The 17,513-nt window shown below is 41.7% G+C and overlaps 1 protein-coding gene across 1 annotated transcript in view; it reads right to left on the bottom strand.

Annotated features, from left to right (window-relative positions):
* Window positions 1-17,513, bottom strand: part of RP1 (RP1 axonemal microtubule associated) — a 170,650-nt gene that overhangs the window by 111,897 nt on the left and 41,240 nt on the right. Inside the window, exons 13-18 of the mRNA XM_028736952.2 lie at window positions 17,032-17,135; window positions 15,461-15,634; window positions 14,419-14,631; window positions 11,489-11,666; window positions 8,815-8,946; window positions 3,932-4,134 (exon numbers count right to left, since the gene is read on the bottom strand). Coding sequence (XP_028592785.2) covers window positions 3,932-4,134; window positions 8,815-8,946; window positions 11,489-11,666; window positions 14,419-14,631; window positions 15,461-15,634; window positions 17,032-17,135 — 1,004 coding nt within the window. The remainder of the gene's footprint in view (window positions 1-3,931; window positions 4,135-8,814; window positions 8,947-11,488; window positions 11,667-14,418; window positions 14,632-15,460; window positions 15,635-17,031; window positions 17,136-17,513) is intronic.

The raw sequence follows: 17,513 nt of genomic DNA on the forward strand, positions 1-17,513 counted from the left end.
TGATGTCTGCTGGTAAGGAATTTCACAAGGAGCCTGTGTGCATCTTCTTCTTTCCTCCTCCCAACCAACTAAACAAGGACTTGTGTTGGGGGGAGAAGATGTAATCCCACTTCTCCTTCCTGATTACATGCTTAATTAGAGTTTAGAACTCTGATTAAGCACATGGTCTGGAGAGGGGAAAAGGAGATAGAATCATAGAATTGTAGACGCTGGAAGGGACCATGAATGTCATCATGCCCAACCCCCTGCAATGCAGGAATATTTTGCCCAATGTGGGGCTCAAGCCCACAATCTGAGAATAAGAGTCTCATGCTGAGATGCACATCTTCTCCCCACCCATGACTACATTAGTTTGCAAGGCCCCAAACTCCAAAGTGCCAAATAAGACCCCGAATAAGATTAAATTTAAATAAGTTTAAATTATGTAATCAAACCAAGATCATGCACACCTGTTTCCATTTCTGCATATGTGGAAATAATTGATCAAAAGGGAGTACCTGAAGCAGAGGGGTGGAAGGAGCATGGCATCATAAGGATTGCTCATGCAATTGCAAAGCTCAGATTCACATTGCCCATGAACTAATCTAAGCATGGGTCCACTCTGAGTATGGATACCACCTCCAGAGTTTTGTGTCCAAGCAAGTCCTGCTGCTACAAACCTCCTGGAACTTTAATTGGGCTCCTTTTGTTCAAGACCTACTGAAATAAATTGATATTGCAGAACAGCAGTTCTTGCTAGATTGTTTGTGCTGTTTACTTGCAGGGTAAATTCTGCCATTATGCTGGTGCAGCACACTTCTTGGCATCCAATGCTCCCTATGAAAAGCCAGAGACTCAGTTCATCCATGGTTATTCTTCTTTCCCAGTGATTCATCTCTCACTCTCTCTGTTACATTGTCTATTGTTTCTCAGACCCTTCCTTTCCAGGTCTGCCTTGTATGACTGCTTCCCTTGGGTCTTAAGCCTTCCTAATTTCTCCCACTCAATTGCAGTTCCTATCTAGGTCACAGCTAACTCCATCCTTCCCATGATGAAATACAACCACGTCTAATTGCTTACAACGTTAAGGAACTAAGACTCATACCCTGTGCCTGCTTCCTAGTTACTGAGACAAAAAATGTGTTTGCAGCCTGACAGCTATTTAGCAAGTGAGAAGATCTGGGATGTCAACTAAAGAGCTGGTTGGGGGAGCAGCTGCTGCAGATAACTCCCCTACCCCCATTCTTATCTATTATTGTGATAATGCCAATAACTTTCAAATCCTACTTCAAATTTCTAATCCCTCTAGCTTGACATGCATGATAGCAAATCAGAATAAAGAAAGTGGTGAACAGCAAATTCTATAATTAAAAATAAATGTGGTTTTTGTGGCTTGCAATATTCATAGGAATCACAGGTACTAGATAATGGTGTAATTGAAGAGCCAGTCAAATCCTGGTCACATTCCCTATCAGATCATCTTTGTCTCTTTAATGGCAATCCTTTATAGAGGCATTGGTTATATCAGGCATAAAGCAAAATCAGGTCAGCACGAAGAGCTTGAATGCCCAGGGCGCACACACACACACACACACACAGTAAGATCAATATCCTCAGAACACAACAATACTAGGTAGCATCTGATTTGCGGCAGGTCAATATACTCGTATCTCAGGGAATCCATGTATTCTGAGGAAAGGTAGTGCTGCAGACATGCTATTACCTATATTGGTTATGAATAATTCACTAGGTGAGGGAGAGGAAATCTCAGAGATTTTTAAACACAGGTTTCAAAAGCAAAAATCTCCAGAACTTTCACTGAGGCTATTTATGCTACACAAAGCATATAAAAAGTATGTAACAAGAACAACTATAAACATCCCATCCATTCTACACAATCAGATTTTAAAAGTCCCTCCAATACAAGTTTAGGTGTTTAGGTGAAATTCTTTTCAGTCTGTGGAATAGAATAGCTGGGCTATTGACTTGGTATTGTTTAAAAGCATTGGGTTCATTTGCAACAAATGTGGTGAAGGCTTTTAGCCTTCCCTTCTTCATGCCAACTTATAGGGATGACTGTATCTTTACTAGCTGCATGTAAATCCTGCTGAAGAAAATTCATTTTGTAGATCTATGTTTCTAATTTTGAGTAGCAGATATCCATGACAAATCTGGTTGTCAGTATGAATTCTGGCATGTTCTTACTATGCATAAATTAATTTTCCTATTATTCTTTCTTTCTCTTTCTTTCTTTCGTTTAAAAAATTATGTTTTCTGCAATTGTGTTTTGCTTCTGAATACACTGTTTCCTGGGTTTGAATTTTAAAGGCTTCAAAAAATAATCATTCCTGTTTTGAGTGAGAGAGAAAATATAATTTGCTCTGTGGCTCATGAGACTACAATTGATTTGGCTTGTAACGCAGATGTCAAGAAGCTACGTAATGTTTCTTCATGTGGGCAGATGTAGTAAGTGGAACTGTCAACAGCTTGCTGGATTTCAGGATCACTACCAGATTTTTCAGATCAACATTTGAAGGTGGCACAACAGCAGCAGTCAATTCACATTCCAGAACAGTTTGAACAATTTTGGCAGCAAGTCTGACCTTTATGCCTGGCAGCCAAGCCACAAAAACGTAGTTCAAATCACCACAATCTTTACCTCTCTGGATGTTCAAGCAGGCTGTTTATGAAGGTCCCTTGGAGTGAGGAGAGGAGAAGAGAGCCAAACTACCGCAGCCAGAGATAGGTGAGGCCAGCTCAGCAAAGGCCAAATCCCTACACTCTCCCCTACATTACTTGTCCCACAGGAATGCTATTGAAAACAGAATTCTCAACCGTCGTGTGTAATGTGAGGAACACTACACCCTGTGATGTTGCAACATCACCTTGTTAGTTTCTGCGTCCCTGAGTCCTAACAGTGGCATGGCAAGCCACAATGGGTAAAATATCCCTAAGCATTAAGGGGGGTGGGTGGGGAGAGGAGAGTGTCCACCAGGGGTTATAATTCTGTGGCAGGCATAACATGCAATGTGACCCTAACATCCAGGTGGTAAAAGCCAGCTAGAAAGGACCGAGTATTCAAGATTTGATAGTGTTGAAATCCACCAACAGAAAGCCTAAGTGAAACATCAGCATCCTTTCTCCATCAGTACAGCATAGTAAAGATGCTATAATCAGAGGGGGTGGCTATTCCTTGGCAAAGGCACAGAAAGTGATTTTGAGTAGTTCAGTGCACTCTATGAGCTACATGAAAAATTCTTTCTAACCTTCAGAAAGGGATAGTCATTCCTGCTGTGATTAGAAAGGGTTCTGTTTATCCTGTCCTTCCAAGGACAGTTCCAGTAGTTCCCAGACAGTTCTAACATGAAAGCAGTATGGTCCAGTTCCAGTTACTGAAATATTTTAGTAAAATGGGTCCTAAAATTTCAAGCTAGCATAATCTGCCTACAAGTACCTTGTAACTTCTTATAATGAAGCCCTTTCCATTCTCTTCTTATTTCTTTCTGGAAAACAACCCTTTTATCACTCTTCACAGACCCAGCTATGAATTACCTCTTTTACATCACTGTTCACAAGATGACATTTCAGTACCAAAAAATGTTGCAGAAGCGATATATGCCTTTCCTTAGACAAGATGTTTACTTTCCTTTCATTACCTATGATTTCGACAGAGGCATATTGTTTTAAAGACAAGTTTTCAACCGATTGCCTATAACTAATTGTCTTAATGAAAACAATTTGCTTCTGCAGTTTCCCCTGCTCTCAGAGATATGGCAGGAAAGAGAATTCCAGCTGCCATTTCCTATATACATTCAGCTGATTTAATGATGAATCCAAAGACATTAGATAAATTTATTTGAGGCAGTAAATATAGGAGGAAGTTCTTCTCCCTAACACTGGAAAGAATGATCTTGTGTGGGTAGGAAATATGTCACAAAATAATATTAGCTACCTGGAATGCATCTTCCATCCTGGGTAGAAACAGCTGTTCTCTGTTGTCCTTGCCAAGAGCTATTGGTCCAGCAACCCCTTTGTCTCCATATATCCAGAGAGTGACATTTGCTCGGGTTCCTGCATTTCCTGTCAGCACTGACACTTTCCATTTATCAGCTGAAGGAAAAGGCGACTCGCCATCTTGGATATTTCTCATATCCTCTGTGAAGTACAGAATGTCAATAGTAGTTATAATAGGATAAACATGAGTCTGAAGGCCTTTTCCCAAAACACAATGACAGAGAACTGAAAACAACCACAATATGTGCAAATCACAGTGCTCTGGATAACTGATGTAACTATCATGGAAAGCTTGGGAAAGGACAGCAAGTGCAGTCCTTGCAAGTGCAGGACAGTGTAGGCACCTTTTTGAGTCTGTAGTAAAGTACTCCATGTTGCAACTGCCACATGTGATTAAATGTTTATGTGCAGCAGGTTGCCAGTTAGACACTGATTTATTTTTTTCAACATCCCCGCCCCTTTTTTCAAGGGTCTGCAGCATGGAGCAAATAACTCAATCTCCCAAAAATAACAGTGGTGCCCAACATAGTGATAGTTGCCATGGAAAACTATCATACTAAAGTGTCTGTCTGAGATGACAGAGCTGGTCTCGGAGACTGTGTCGTGGACTCCTAGACTGCTGGTTCTGGGAGACTTCAACATCCATGCTGAGGCAGCTGGCTCTGAGGCATCTCAGGACTTCATGACCGCCATGACAACCATGGGGATGTCACCGGCCCCACGCACATGTCTGGCCACATTCTGAACCTTGTTTTCTCAAATGTTCAGGAATAGGGTGATTTGAAGGTGGGGGGCATTGACATCAGTCCCTTGTCATGGTCAGATCACTTCCTGTCGAGATCTAGGCTGTCAGACCTTTTCCCCTTCTTAGAGGTGGTGGTGGGGCTATTAGGAAAGTCCACCCAGAGGCTGATGGATCCAGTGGGACTCCAAACAGCTCTGGGGGTTTTCCGGCTCATATGACTGGCGCCCCTGTCAAAGCCCTGACCGAACTCTGGAGCACCCAAATGGCTCAGGCTATTGATACAGTGGCCCCTGAGTGTCCTCTCCCACTTTGTGGAGTCCATTTGGCCCCCTGGTGTACTCCAGAGCTTAGGGCGAGAAAACAAGCTGGGAGATGGCTTGAATGCAGGTGGAGGAAAGATCTGAATGAATGCAACCAAACACTGGCAAAAACGTTCCTTCTTAATCAGGACTTTGGTTGATTTAATTGACATTCTATGCCCTTTTAAAATGGGGTTGGGGTTGGGGTGGTTATTGGGTTGTTGTTTTCATTTTATTTATTTTGTAGTTTTATATCCTGTGATCCGCCCTGAGACCTCCGAGTATAGGCCGGTATATAAATTCAATAAATAATAATAATCTCTGGATTCAGTACAGAGAAAATCTTCACCCAGCTCATAGTTAAACTGTGGAACTTGCTCCCACAGAAGACAGTAACAGACTCTAACATGGATGGCTTTAGAAGAGGATTAGACAACTCCATGGAGAACAAGGCTATCAACTAGTCAGGATGCCTATATTCTACCTCCACTGTCACAGGCAGTAAGCCTCTGAATATCAATTGCTGAGGGGCACAGGTAGAGAAAGTTTCCTGTGCCCATGTCCAGCTTGCAAGCTTCCCATCTGGTTGGCCACTGTGAGAACCGGATGCTGGAATGGATGGGCCCTTGGCCTGATTCAACAGATTAGTCATGATCTCATAAAATAAGAACATAGCATAAAAGGAGCCTGCTGTAAACATAGTGAACGGACACCTAAAAGTACCCAACGGCATAAGATAAGAAGCAGTTGAGCTCGAGTCAAGTGTGCAGTCACCTGACTGATGAGCATTGAGAAACCTGAAATCTGAAACATGGGTTACAGAAAACTGAACATGGGAGAAAGACAGTAAAACTGAAATAGCAGCTCTTTGTTTTAAAACCTGTGCAAGCTAATTATGGATTATTTGAATCATTTATTTCTCGAAGAATGAGGGTGTGTGTGAAGTTTATGATTCAGAATCCGTTGGTGTCAGGAGTAGCAAATGAAGCTGACAGCAATCTTGTGAAATGTGCTATTGCAAAGTGGTTGCGGGGAATGGATAGCAGAAGCTCTCAAAGTGTGATTCCACCTCATGTGTGATAGCATATCCACTGTTGGAACAAACACTTTCCTACTTCCACAAAAAGGTGGGAAAGTATAAGTACCATTTAACATTTATGGTGTGGAAGCCCTAGTTCTGTGCTCAAAACTGACTGCTAAAAAAGAAGAAGAAGCAATCTTTCAAGTATACATTTTGAGTCCCGGAACAAAAATTAATACATTGCTCAGTTTGAAACACATAAATAACCTCATCACTATTATTAGAACTTCCAATCTGTTTTTTACAAAACAAAAGCAGAAGCAGCAGAAGAGAAAACTATTAAGCAAAGGGCTGCAACATTAACTGATTAATCAAATGCAATCATTTAAAATTATGGAGCTCAATTAAAATATAGGACCCAGTTAACTGGGCATTGTCCTGACATCCTCTGAACTCCCATTTAAGATCACCCCAGACTTCCCTATGACAATTGTAGAGAAACTATCATCAAGAAATGGGAAGGATGCCTAGAGATGGATGTTGGCTCTGATTTTCTCAGCCTTATATGAATGGAAAAGAGCTGTGTTCTGCTGCCTCCTCCTGCCATCCCTGCCACTGGGAAATGGAGTGGGCCATCACTCAACTGAATTCTCCTCCAGGTGGTCCTCCCATTTCCAATGAGAGGTGGATTTGTTGAGATCCCTGCATTGCAGGTAGTAGGGCAAGATGACCCTTGGAGTCCCTTCCAACTTTACAGTTCTATGATTCTCTAAGGCTTTTGGCAACCTGCTGTTTCTCAGATGTTTTGGACCACATTCCCACCAGCTGATTGGGGCTGATGGGAGTTGCAGTCAAAAAACCTGGAGGGTACTAGGTTGGTGATAGCTGGCCTACACCGTTAGTGATGAGTCAGCCATACTAGCTTGAATCTGATTGAGAATGTGTGTATTTAGACCAGAAACCTGAAGAGGCTGGAGAAAGAGGAAGGAAAATAAGATTATGCTATTTGAAGTATTGAGGCAATGGGTAATGTTATGTGACCAAACTGTAGATAATGCCTGGGTCCTGCCATGATGATGAACTTTCCTTAGAAAATCCATACGCAAATAACGCTCTGCAAGTTCTGTGTTATAAATAGTTCTTTGGAGACATGTAAACCAATGACATTTGTTTCCTACAGGCTAAAAATGTTCTACTCTGAAAACTGGATTTGATTGTTACCCTGGATTAGTCACACTTCAGGGGATCAAGATGCAAATCCACCATGACAAAAAAAAAAATTCTAAAGGCTAAATAGATGGGTAACTCAAGCTGCTTCATAAAATCTTTTTTCCTTTTGTCTCTGGTTATAATGGATCTAGATCAAAATAAATAAACAGAAACTTATTCCCATAGAAACCTTGCAATCTAGTTGCTTTATATTTCCTAGCTGAAATTGTGAGCTAGTTCTTGCTGATTTTTTCATTGCCTTGTTTCTTGGGGCTAGATGCTTTATAATATAATTTATGCTCCTTTGTTTGAAAGAACATTAAACTTTATCAGGTTCACACAGTCCAGCTGTATGCAGGTTCTATATCAGACTTATCTCTTTTTTTTAATTTTTGCCTTAAGCACTTGCATTTGAAGAAGGGTAGCTCAAATGTAACTCCTAACATTATAAACATTGGTTTGAGTAAAGGTATTGACACTTAGAGTGAATTCTACAGTAACAAATCAGGATTGTGTTAACTTAAAGGCTAAAGGCATAACTTAGAAGCCAGCACAATCCACACAAAGAGAACAATCGTGCTACCCTAGATTTTGAAAAGACCTTGTGCTTTACTCAGGGTTCAATCATAAGAACATTTCCCCCCATTTTTTTCTCTCCTCCCGCAATCAGTTTGGATGAACACATGCTAGGAGAATAGCAACAACAGAGGTAGAGAATGTACTTTGTATGCAAGAGACATACCCAATCCTGATTCAAGATAAAAAAACAGCTATAACAATTTCCTGCTTGCAAGAAGAGTACAAAGAATGTTTAATACACAACAAAGAATTGTGGACTGAATTAATTACCTAAAACAAAGCTCTGCTCAATCTCCTAGTAGCTTAGCTTCAAATGCCTAGCACCATATGACAGACAGTTCATAACTAGGAATGGTGGAAAAATTCAGTTCAGTCAACATTTGAAGACAATCTTACTTAGTTTGCACTTTCCAAAAGACTACATGAACTGAAACACAACTGTCTATGGAAATTCACACTTATCCAGATTTTGCAATGCAGTTTTTCAGTTAAGTGTACAAAAATGCATCTACTAGGGTTGGATGTGCATATAAATGCATATATTTGTTTACAAAAAAGAAAAATACATTGTATTAGGGAAAATTGCTTTGCAGAACAAACATTTAAAAATAGGGGAACAAACATTTAAAAATGTGTGTAGTAGGAGAAACCTGCACAAAAGTTGTGATGAATTTTCATAAGAACTTTTATTTTAAAAAATTGTAAGCTGATGTGGAAACATGGATAAGTGAACTTAAGATTGGGAAAATGAGAAAGTGAAAGAAAGCAAAAAAAAATTGGCCATCTCTAGCCATAACTTGGAGGGATTTCAGATGACATAAGCTCTATGACAGCATAAGGTCACCATCTGCAACTCATTGTAGAGCTTAAGTGGTAAGAAAAATCAAGTCTCATCAATTAGGTGCCAAACTGAAGCAAGACAACATTAATGCTGCACTATAAGGCTATTGTTTTACATGGTCGCTTACTTGAGGGAGGAGAATCTGGACATCTGTAGGACACTAAATTTTGAGTTCCTGCTTGTTGGTGTTTGGATTCTCTGATCACTTCTTTCTGCTGAGCAGGCGTTGCAGATGTTCCCATAGGCTTCTCTCTGCCAACTGAAATTTAATTAAAAGGAAGATTAAAGGTCATCATATTTTATTTCTCTAGTAATGTCCCAAAAAATCAAGAAGGCAATAGGTCTTGCAGTTTTTCAATATATCATATTATTAATGCATGTTTTATCTTTATGCATTGTGGAAGATATACATATTTGAGTTTGGTCTCCTAGAAGCTCACTCCTTAATACCTCCCTACACAAAATGAGATGGTAATAAATTCCTATTACTGCTTTGGAAATCCAAGTCATGTGTTATCAGCTATGTATGCTTCAAGTGGCTTGTCCCTGAGGTATATTCCACTACCACATAATTCTGTTTCCTTCTCTTTAAAAAGAAAACACTGCCATAAGCCTTCTTCAGCCAAAATTAAATGTGTGCACAGTTCACCAAGCTCTGCTCCTATACATACTGCAGCAGCAAAGAAGAATCAGATGTAGAGTTATAGATTTCAAATTGGCAACATCTTCTTTGAAATAAGCTGCAACTTTTAAAATCCTTTGAAAAATTTAAACTTACAAATATTGCAATAATCAAATCTGGTCATGATGGAGAAGAGGTCTAACCACTCCAGTTCCCCTGGGGCCGGGCCTGGCTGTACCACTGAGTGACTCCATGGTCCAGCTCAGTTTTTTCAGTCAAGGAGGGGAGTCCAGCCCCACAGCCACTGACAGGTTCTGCAGCCCAGCTAACAAACCCTCTCCCATCTCTGAACAAGGCAGCTTCTCTACCTGCTCTCATATACTGTAACCCCTCACACCAGTCTCTAATAGGTGCTTTCCATCACTCATCTACCTGCCAAGTTGTGACAAGAAATACAAACTGAGCAACTGAATTAATTTTCCCCAACTCAATACCCCCAGGAAGTCTAAAAAACATGATAGGAATAGTTACAAATGCAAGGAGGTTAATGGCTTGGCCTAAATATGATCCTAAATGAGACCATTTCACAGGATGAATCCAGACTTTGCCTTTCACAGATAGAAAGGCTGCTTCCATCCATGGAAAGCCTTTGATCCAGCAAAAGGGGGAAGCTGATGTTTGCCTATTCCCCTCACACCCTGCAGTCCCAGAGTGACTTCTTCCCAACCCTCTAGTACTGTGCAGCAGGTGTTGTTGGGGAGAAGAAAATCAGCAAAGTTACTTTGCAGGAGCAAAGTCTGGATGCAAGATCATGCATTCATTTATTATTTCTTCAGAATGATAAAAAATATATCCTTTCCCTAAGGGCTCTGGCCAGGTAGTAATACTGTAAGATAAAAGTGTGTGCATATAGATAGACAGATGTGTGCGCACACACATTAAATCTTGCTTACTTAGTCCACCTAAGAAAGTGCTGCAGTGCTGCATTGCCTCCTAATGATGCTTAAATGGTAACTGTAACAGATCTACCACCGCTGACTGCCCTCAGTTAAACCTGTAGTGAACCTATTGTATGGTATGCCAATTAATTTAATTTCTAAATTACCACCAGTTATCTTTTTGGGTTCTTGTGTGAGTGAAAACTTAGTTTGGCTGAGGTATTTTCAAATTGTATAATAGACCCTGGGGATCACCACCAGTGGCGTAGCGTGGGTTGTCAGCACCCGGGGCAAGGCAAGTAATTTGCGCCCCCTAACCCGTGGATTTGCGCACCCTACCCCCCAGATGTTGCGCCCGGTGCGGCCGGCCCCCCCCCCCTGCACCCCCCACGCTACGCCACTGATCACCACACTCTTTTTAACTGGTTTGGGAGTCTTCTCTTTCTAGAAGATCTCTCCCCTCCTGACTGAGATGAGACCCAGGTAGACTGTATCTGCACACCTGCTATCTCCTCTGGCTCAGACTCAGCCCTCTAGTTAACTCCTGTCTGTATACTCCCCCAAGACACTCACTACAGTCTTACTATCTAAGCTATGAGGCTCCTTCCTCTAGCTATAGACATTCTCCTCAGAGCAGATGTTAAACTCAATTCTGAACCAAACTCCCTCAGACAAACCCTGTCCCAATCCCTGTCTCCCATCTCAAATAAAGCCCTGTCTAAAAACTCCCTCAGAAACTGCTCCTCCCAAAGTGCTGCTCCGCACCTCCTATTTGGTTAGCTGTCTTGGTAGCCAATCAGAGAGAGGTTCCAGCCCTCTGGTGGAATTCTGAAGGACTGCATCACCAGACTCTGGTTTGGCTCTGAACAGTTACGTTCAACTAAAAGTGTCCCTCTAAATGCAATTCTTGACTGAGCCTGGTTCTAGGAGGGTATATTTTGTAGACTGCATACTGAGAAACTGCAATGGGATACACGAAATGACACAGTCTCTTACCTGGGCTGCTCCTGCAAATGACCTGGGCTGCCTGATCAACACAATAACACTGAGTTGCATTAATTAAAATAGTATTAATGTTTGATTATTGCAGTACGATAGAGCAAATGTGTCATAAACAGGCCCTGCATTAGTGCCTCAAATACAGTTTTCATCTTTAGTTTCAATCAAGGTTTTTATCTTTCTAAAAAGACTCCAAACAATATTTTTAATGTAAAAGACCAACCATTTAGAATGTGACTTACATTTGACAACTTGCGGGTAAAACCAAATGTTGCTTTCTCCAGTATGAACAACTGGTTTGGTCTGACCATTAGGCAGGAGACCTACATATATTCCTCTGTTTCGTGCAGATTCTAGGCTTACAGACCCACTTTCTAAATTCTTTTCCACTTTAAAATGACAGTCCACATCTCCTATGCCCTGTAAGAAAGCAGCATAATAACAAGAAATCAGCTGAATGTGTCCACACATCAATACAAAGATTATTTTTCTGGTAAATTTCTCATTAAAGCAAGGGAGTTCATAGAATTAGAAGGGACCCCTAGGGTCATCTAATCCAACCCCCTGCAATGAAGGAATCTCAGCTAAAGCATTCATATACAGTTTAGTGGTCAAAAGATGCAGAAAAGATGTTAAAGAGAGAAGAAATCTGATTAATTAAATAAATCTGGGCAAACCAAACAAAGAATGCAGCCTACCAGAATCTGTCATGGTTGCTTGACCCTGTTCAACCTACAAAGAGCAAAACTCTAAGTAAAGCCAAAGATTGAATTGCTCCAAATTTGGTATACTGAACGACTTTAAAACATGGAGTGGATTTCTAAACATAACATTTCCTGTAGAATCTGACACAGCTTCCAAAATAACAGGCCTCCTACTAGCTTCCCAGGATAATACTTAAAGTAATATTACTATTTATCCCTCTAATAGTATATCTCTATTCTGAAGAAGCCATTATTAAGAGCCTGAGAGCTCAGCCATCTTATTAATAGTACTGTTTGACACAACATTATAATGGTCATTTCAGTATATTCATTGACATTCACATTACTAAAGATCTACTGATACTTATTAGATGCAATACTTCAGGCATATTATAGGCAGCCATCCAGTTTTAATCAGCAATTTGCACTGACCTTAAAACCAGATTTAACATTATTATTATCAAGAAACCCTCAGTTAATCAATTTGATCCATGGGGAAGAGAGAGACTCATAAGGTAGGCACACTCTATGTACAGGAACTATTAGCATGACTATTTGAAACATTTTACATAACCATGGTTGTTACAAAGGTTGTTGTATAACCCCTTACAAAATAAAACAGGCCTTGTCTTCTACAAAAAAGTTTTAAGATTTCCTGTTTTTATTATTATTTATTACATTTCTACACTGCCCTTCATCTGGGGATCACAGGGCAGTTTACAATATTAAAACACAAAAATACATAACATAGTAACAGTTCAAAAGGCCATATATTATTTAATTAGCCAAAGGCCTGGGAGAAGAGGAATGTTTTGGCCCGGCACCTGAATATATGCAATGAAGGTGCCAGGCAAGCCTCCCTGGAGAGAGCATACTGCAAGCAGGGAGCCACCACAGAAAAGGCCTGCTCTCGTGTTGCCACACCTCAGATGGAGGCACATGAAAAAGGACCGCCGATGATTGCAGAGCCTGGGTTGGTTCATATGGGGCAGGGGTAGGCAACCTAAGGCCCGTGGGCTGGATGTGGCCCAATCACCTTCTCAATCCAGCCCGCAGATGGTCCGGGAATCAGCGTGTTTTTACATGAGTAAAATGTGTCCTTTTTAAAAAATGCATCTCTGGGTTATTTGTGGGGCCTGCCTGGTGTTTTTACATGAGTAGAATGTGTGTTTTTGTTAAAAAAAATGCACCTCTGGGTTATTTGTGGGGCATAGGAATTCGTTCATTTATTTATTTTTCAAAATATAGTCTGGCCCACCACATGGTCTGAGGGATGGTGGAGCGGCCCACGGCTGAAAAAGGTTGCTGACCCCGATATGGGGTTTCACAGAGCTCTCTCAGCCTGTGGCCTTCCTGTCTTCCAGTGAGAAGCAATGGGACTTGCTCTTAACCAGCTTCCTGGTTCCAGAGGCATAGCAAGGTCAGGTGGTACCTGATGCGGAAAATTTCTTGTCACACACCCCCACATTGAAATCTTTTTGGTGAGCTTTTTTGGGATTCCATGGTTTGTCTAAGTCATGGGTAGGCAAACTAAGGTCCGAGGGCTGGATCAGGCCCAATTGCCTTCTGGATCCGGCCCGCGGACGGTCTGGGAATCATTGTGTAGATCGCCAGCACATGCGTTTTCCCCCTCTCCCTCACACAGCAGCGGCGCCGGCGCCTCCTCCCTCCCTCCTCCTGGCTTCTCCCCGCCCTGTCTAGAGGAGGAAGGGGGCTGGGCTTTGTTGGTGCCAGCAGCAGCAGCGCTCGAGTGGTCGCCATTTAAAGCAGCCCCTCTCTGGAGCCCTTTCGCACACCGCTCATTGTCCCTCTGCCACTGGTGCTGCTGCCAGCCCCTGCCGCTTGCAAGACACAGGTAAGCAGCCACCGGGGCTCGTGGTGCTCTTGCATCATTACCCCCCCCAAAAAAAAATATAGTCCGGCCCCCCACAAGGTCTGAGGGACAGTGGACTGGCCAAAAAAGTTTGCTGCCCCCTGGCATAAGTTGTTGAGTTTGTTTTTTTGTTTGTTTGTTTTTTGCTTGCCTGCCTCCTTCGCATCCTCTCCCTACATGCCTTGTATATGCCTCCTCCACCAGACCAGGAACACGGGGCTGTAAAAACAAAGGCGGAAAGGGGGAATGCCGCAGCTCCCACCCTTCCCCAGACGAATCGGGGTAGGCGGAGTCACGGGCAGGCAACACACTGAATGTCACCCCCTTCTGAGATGACACCCAGGGCAATAGGCCCCCACCGCCCCCACCTTGCTCCGCCCCTGCCTCGTTCTGCCCAGGAATCCCACCCTACTCAGTGGTTCTTTCATATTATGACACCTGTCTCATATAATCTTTACCATATTTCTAGGAAACAAAAATCATAGTACTGCCAAGTCTTAGCCAGATTCTTCTATGTTAGCACACTTAAAATTGCTTCTTCTTGTGGCAAGTTATGTTCACATCCACAGAGAAAGCATGAAAAAGAGCTCCTTACCGTTCCATTACACTGCCCATCCTTGATCCTCAGATACATTCTTGGGTTTTTTACACTTTCAAACATGCAAACCCCAGAGCTGATTTTATGTACTCTCCAGTAAGAGTCGTCAGATTGATTTCCTGCTCCACTGCAGCTCCCATCAGGCCTCAGGCAGAGAGACTGGCAGTAGCTAGTAGTGAGCAAAATTATGGCACTGTTGTGGAACACTCCCTAGAAATCAGCAAAAAGAACCAACTGTAAATAATATGGCCTTTCAAACAGCTCTTTACTTCTTCACCCTTCATCCCAGTGCAGTGACTCTCCAATCCTTGTTACCCACAGCAAATCACAAAATGTTTCCTTTTTTTATGATGCCAGGTCTCCCACACATTTGATACAAGCAAGTAAGGCTGCAATCCTATACCAGCTTACCTGGAAGTAAGTGTCAAATAACTCATGGGGACTTACTTTTGAGGAGATGTCATGTGTAGGATTGCACTTCCACTTACTTCAGCCGGATTAGTAGATGCTGGGAGAGGGGGTCTGAGAGATAGTGGCTTGCTTAAAACCAAGCCTAAGTATTTCCTAGTTCTCAGCTCTAAGACAAATGTGGTACTTGTGAAATGTGGCACCTATATTTATTTTGCTCCAATTAAATAAAAACCTATGTGGGAAGTTTATCTTTTCACAGGGAAATAAAACTTGTGCTCCACTTTGCAAGTGACAGCTTAAAAAAAAAAAAGGTATTATTTCCATGTAGGAAGGGGGGGGGGGAATCACACACAAAGTGTGAAGCAGTCCTACATATCAGACTTGGTTGTTTTTATATGTGTTCGCACACAACCTCACCTGCCTTTTGGTTGTGTATGGCAGAATTATTCAGGGCCACAAGCAACAACAAAGGGATTTAAAAAGAAACCCTAGCCTCACACAGTGATTTTGACGATTGCAGTCTTCTGCTCCACCTAGTGGGTGGAGAGATCTCTCTCATCTGTTGAAACCAGTTAAGGCAGTGGCTTATGACACACACCACCCAATTGCCTTTCTCCTCCAATCTTACCTTAACATGAACTACAAACTCCTTTGTCAGTCCTGCATAGCTTGTGGCATCATGAGCTACAGTGCCTTGGAGATTGAAAGTCACCATTTGCCCTGGGTTCCGGGCAGATTCCAGAATTGCGCAACGACTTGGCTGAACGTGAACCTGCAGCTCACAGTGGACGCCACCATTGTTCTAATAAGGGCAAGATGGGACTAATCAGTATATTAGACTGAAAACTGAGCCAGATAAAAAGTCATGGTTTTCTTTGCACCCAAACTGCAGGGCCAACTGCAGATTGCCATAAGCGTCTCAGATTTTGCTATCTGGAGATATAAAGTATCCAGAGAATTTCACCTCTCCTTATTTCTTAAAGGGTACTTTAGCACCTTCAACAACAACGCTGCAAAAGGTCACACAGAAGGCTTCAGATCAGAAGCCTCTAGAACCAAAGTCTCTTGGCAGTTCAGTTCAAATTCAAGATTTCCACCTTATCATTGTCTCCAGTAGAAACTATCTGTGACTTCTTATAAGAGTGAAATCCCGTTACATTGTATTTATGAAGAAAAAAACAGACATTATTAAGGCCAAACCAGCAAATATGATTTGTGGGATAATCCTCCAGCATTACAGGCATCGCTGTGGTTTTATGGATGGTGCTCTTAGCTAGAATGCTAAGAGCATAGTATTAAGTAAATTATAACGGGTACTAATATGCAATAGTATAAAAATACAGCAGCACAGTGCACAGCTTTGGAATAAAACACTCTAGGCAAAGAAGACTTCTTTGTGGTACAAGGCTTTTTAGAACCATACCCCACTGCCCTCTGGTTCTCTCTTTAAACTGTGTTGGCTTTTGTCAACTTGGTGCTCTCTTGATGTTTTTGGACAACAACTCCCATCAGGCTGGGAAGACTGCACTGCATATTCATCAGTTCCTGATCTTGCCATATTTCATCCTATCTACTGAATGCAATCTGTATGGTTTTTTGTGAATTCTCAATATCAGCAGCATTAGTAGTTTTGGTTATGCCAAAGAGAAAAGACTGAACCAAAAATCATGGAGCCCAGTACGGTAATTCAAACCCACCCACAAAATGTAAGGTATTAACCTTTTATTTATTTCCACTTTCTCTGCATGATTTCAATCCAAAAGGCCCTCAAGAACTGTTAAGATGTCACAAATATAGCTTTCCCACTATGCTTCAGTGAGAATGCATAAAAGAAAGCTACATTGCTATTTTAAATAGTGAAAACAAGCAACTATTTTACTTCTTTCTTATTATTCACTCTAAAATAGTACGTATCACACATTTGCAGGGACAAATCCTGAAGGCTTCAACAGTTTGAGAATAGTCATTTGAAATATACTGGCACAATTTGTCCCCTGTATTCTCATCCTGAAAACAAACGTCTTAATATTTCGATATTTAGCTATTTATAAACAAAAAACTGATTACAAATGGGGGTGGGGAGGCAAGGTTCATGAGATTCATCACATACGTCTGGTTTTGGTGACCACTATATTTGCGATACAATTTACATTTTTGGAACTTCATAGACACATGGGAAAAACCTGGGCAGCTTCATACCATTCCAACAACTGAACCATGAGCAAAGCCAAGGGCTAGGTGTGGCACTGGGTGACTTTTAAACACACAGGTGTTTCCTTTTTTGATGGCCACATCGAAAAGACCTTAAAAAAAAAACAGAAGCAAAAAAACCTGATCAGCTGTTTCATAGCATTTTGTCAGGGATGTTCTCATTCTTAAAACCCAAAAGACAGCATGAAGTTTACTCCTTCTGAAATATATTGTTCCTCTCACTGAAAGCATGTGAGGCTTTTAGATTCTCTGGTGATGGTCCTGGTGGTGAAATTGCTATATCAAGGTTGTTCTCTCAGGAATGTTTATCCTTGCCCACTAGTGTGACTAGACAGTGGGTGACATCGAAACACACCCAGCCATACTGATACAAACAAGGATGTGAAGATACAATTTGAATCACAGTGTGGAGAAATGACCTTGCTGCATTTGAAGCAGGTAGTGTACACTGCTGCTGTCAGCACTTAGGT

This window comes from Podarcis muralis, chromosome 8, assembly GCF_964188315.1.
Source record: "Podarcis muralis chromosome 8, rPodMur119.hap1.1, whole genome shotgun sequence".
In the NCBI taxonomy this organism is placed as follows: domain Eukaryota; kingdom Metazoa; phylum Chordata; class Lepidosauria; order Squamata; family Lacertidae; genus Podarcis; species Podarcis muralis.